The sequence below is a fragment of the Takifugu rubripes genome, chromosome 11 (assembly GCF_901000725.2).
Source record: "Takifugu rubripes chromosome 11, fTakRub1.2, whole genome shotgun sequence".
In the NCBI taxonomy this organism is placed as follows: Eukaryota; Metazoa; Chordata; class Actinopteri; order Tetraodontiformes; family Tetraodontidae; genus Takifugu; species Takifugu rubripes.
The window spans coordinates 16,240,772-16,243,271 of NC_042295.1; the positions used below are offsets into that span (position 1 = coordinate 16,240,772).

The 2,500-nt window shown below is 46.1% G+C and overlaps 1 protein-coding gene across 1 annotated transcript in view; it reads left to right on the forward strand.

Annotated features, from left to right (window-relative positions):
* The window catches only part of LOC101068439 (beta-arrestin-1), a 15,965-nt gene that overhangs the window by 9,994 nt on the left and 3,471 nt on the right, over positions 1-2,500 (forward strand). The window contains exons 10-11 of the mRNA XM_029844232.1: positions 2,181-2,265; positions 2,487-2,500. The exon at positions 2,487-2,500 is cut by the window's right edge and continues 59 nt beyond it. Of these exons, the coding sequence (XP_029700092.1) occupies positions 2,181-2,265; positions 2,487-2,500 (99 nt within the window). The remainder of the gene's footprint in view (positions 1-2,180; positions 2,266-2,486) is intronic.

Genomic DNA, 2,500 nt, shown 5'->3' on the forward strand with positions numbered 1-2,500 from the left:
AACCCTAACCCTAACCCTAACCCTACCCTACCCTACCCTAACCCTAACCCTGAGCAGCTACTTGTGTAGCTACTCTGAACCGCTGAAAGCTGTTTTCCAATCTGGCCGCTCAGTTCTTTGTAGATCAGGGATCAAATTCCTGCCGCTCTTGGATCATCAGATCACCTTTCCTTGTATCCCTGCAGGGGGGCAGGAATGTCTCGACATGCCAGGGGCAGCCCTGGATCTCGTTTCCCAGATGTGAGATGGTTATTGCTAATCCTGTTTGATACTGTGAAGAAATGTGTAAAATCAGTGGAATTGATCCATGTGTGCTCATTTAACAATGGATTTAAATGACTTGCCAATATGGTCCGAAGCTGAAGCTCTGCTTTATCTCAGTGGATTCACTTATTATACCTGCCGGGTTTTTAAGGGCTCACGGGCCACCCTCAGGTGGGTGTAAGACCGACTTTTCTGTCTCATTTCAGAGGTACGGAAACACTCCCTGACCTGCTGTGTCCCGTTTCCATGTGGTGCTGATTGTTTCCTGCTTTTGCCTCACGTTGGTGTCCACTGAAAAATTTTGTCTCCAACAAAATAGATTTCAATCCTGGAATCTTCTCCACTGGGAAATCTTTACGGGCTTCTCTTCTCTTATTTATCAGTCTGATAAATGCTAATGTGAAACAGCATAACAGTGTTTTCTTGCAGTGAGGGGGTCATTTGTGAGTTTCAGGAGGGCAGTTTTAGTGCTATCATGGGAGTTCTGAGGGAGTTCTGAGGTGAGTGAAGATGTAATGGGAAGGTGGGTATTTTCAAGGATTTTGGGTAGGTTAGAGATGTGGCGGAGTTCCTTGTATTTTTTGGGATCTGAACCAGATTTTTTAATATTTGAATGATAGCTGAGGATTCAAAAAGTGATGGACCAATAAAAGTGGGGAGTGAAGAGTGGATGTTGTAGGAAAGGAGGGGAAGCAGAGAGGAGAGTGGACCAGAGGCGTGGGGAGAGCCCTGAGATGACATGTGTTAGGGTTAGTTAGTAGGGTTAGTAGTTAGTAGGGTTAGTAGTTAGTAGGGTTAGGGTTAGTATCATAATCTGATATATAATAGTATCCCCAAGCTTGCAAATGGGCGTGAAACAGGGCCATTTCTCTTACTGCACTCCAGTAGAAGACACCAGGTGTTGACCAGTTCGCCGCAGGTTTCAGGGACAGTTTGAGCTCTTTTAGGCAGGAGGAGCTTTGTCACTCATGGATGAACGATAACAGCAGAAGTGGCCACCAATCAATGTCTTCAATCAGCAAATAGAGATAACGCTCCAGAAAGGAAATCCTTTGAAGTGGGAAGGAGATAAAGTGGGTACAGAAGGGCTTCACACCCCATTAGGTTTTTGCTAGTTATTATAGTAAAGGTTCATGTCAAAATCAAAAAAAAGCAACTCCCCCCCCCATTAATCTACACTCAGGACCTCATGAGAACAGCCAAAACTAGGAATTGAAGAAATTTTGCAAATTCATAACAACCCCCCCAAAAACTCAAATATATGGGCATAAACACACAGTGGGTATTCACGTTCTTTTCTCTCACAATCCTGTCGGTAATTTAGGTGCCGACCATTCCTTTGAGATGTTAGGGTTAGGGTTAGGTTGGCATCTTCATCAGAGACCCTCTATGTGACATTAAATGGACCAGAGCAGATTTTTAAGGCACGCGCCTGTCTAGAGAAGATGTTCGAGCTCCTACTGCATTTCATGAGACCCATGAGGTCAAAAATAAAACTGAGTGAGTTCTTCTAAGGCTCTTTCCACCAGTCTGTCCAGTTGAGCCCATAGTGACCGCTACGTCAGACATGTTAGCGGAGCCACCTGAAGACAACGGCGTGCTAGCCGTAGTTCACTGGGAGACAACCGCCGGCTGAAACCCACATATAAAGACCAGGAAAGATGCGTCCACACCTTCATCAGCAGCCGTCCACAGGTGCACGGCCGTCCACAGGTGCTGCCGGCTACACCCCGACAACCATCCCATCATCCATGAAGGTCTAGCAAAGGTCTACTGTTGAGATCAACTGGAATTCAACATTCCCAGATTAACATAACCTGGGGGATGAGAACCAACATAGTCAAGCAGGATAGTTAAACAGCGTGTTGGGTTACCATGGTTACCATGTTCACAGGAAGCATTGTGCTGTGTTTTAGACTTATTACCATGGAGAGCCAATCAGTGTCAATGTTCACGTGACCAACAACACCAACAAGACAGTGAAGAAGATGAAAATTTCAGGTATGTCACCTGTCTGTCACCTGTGTTTCACCTGTGTGTCACCTGTGTGTCACCTGTGTTTCACCTGTCTGTCACCTGTGTGTCACCTGTGTGTCACCTGTGTTTCACCTGTCTGTCACCTGTCTGTCACCTGTGTGTCACCTGTGTGTCACCTGTGTTTCACCTGTGTTTCACCTGTCTGTCACCTGTCTGTCACCTGTCTGTCACCTCTGTCTCCACAGTGCGCCAGTTTGCA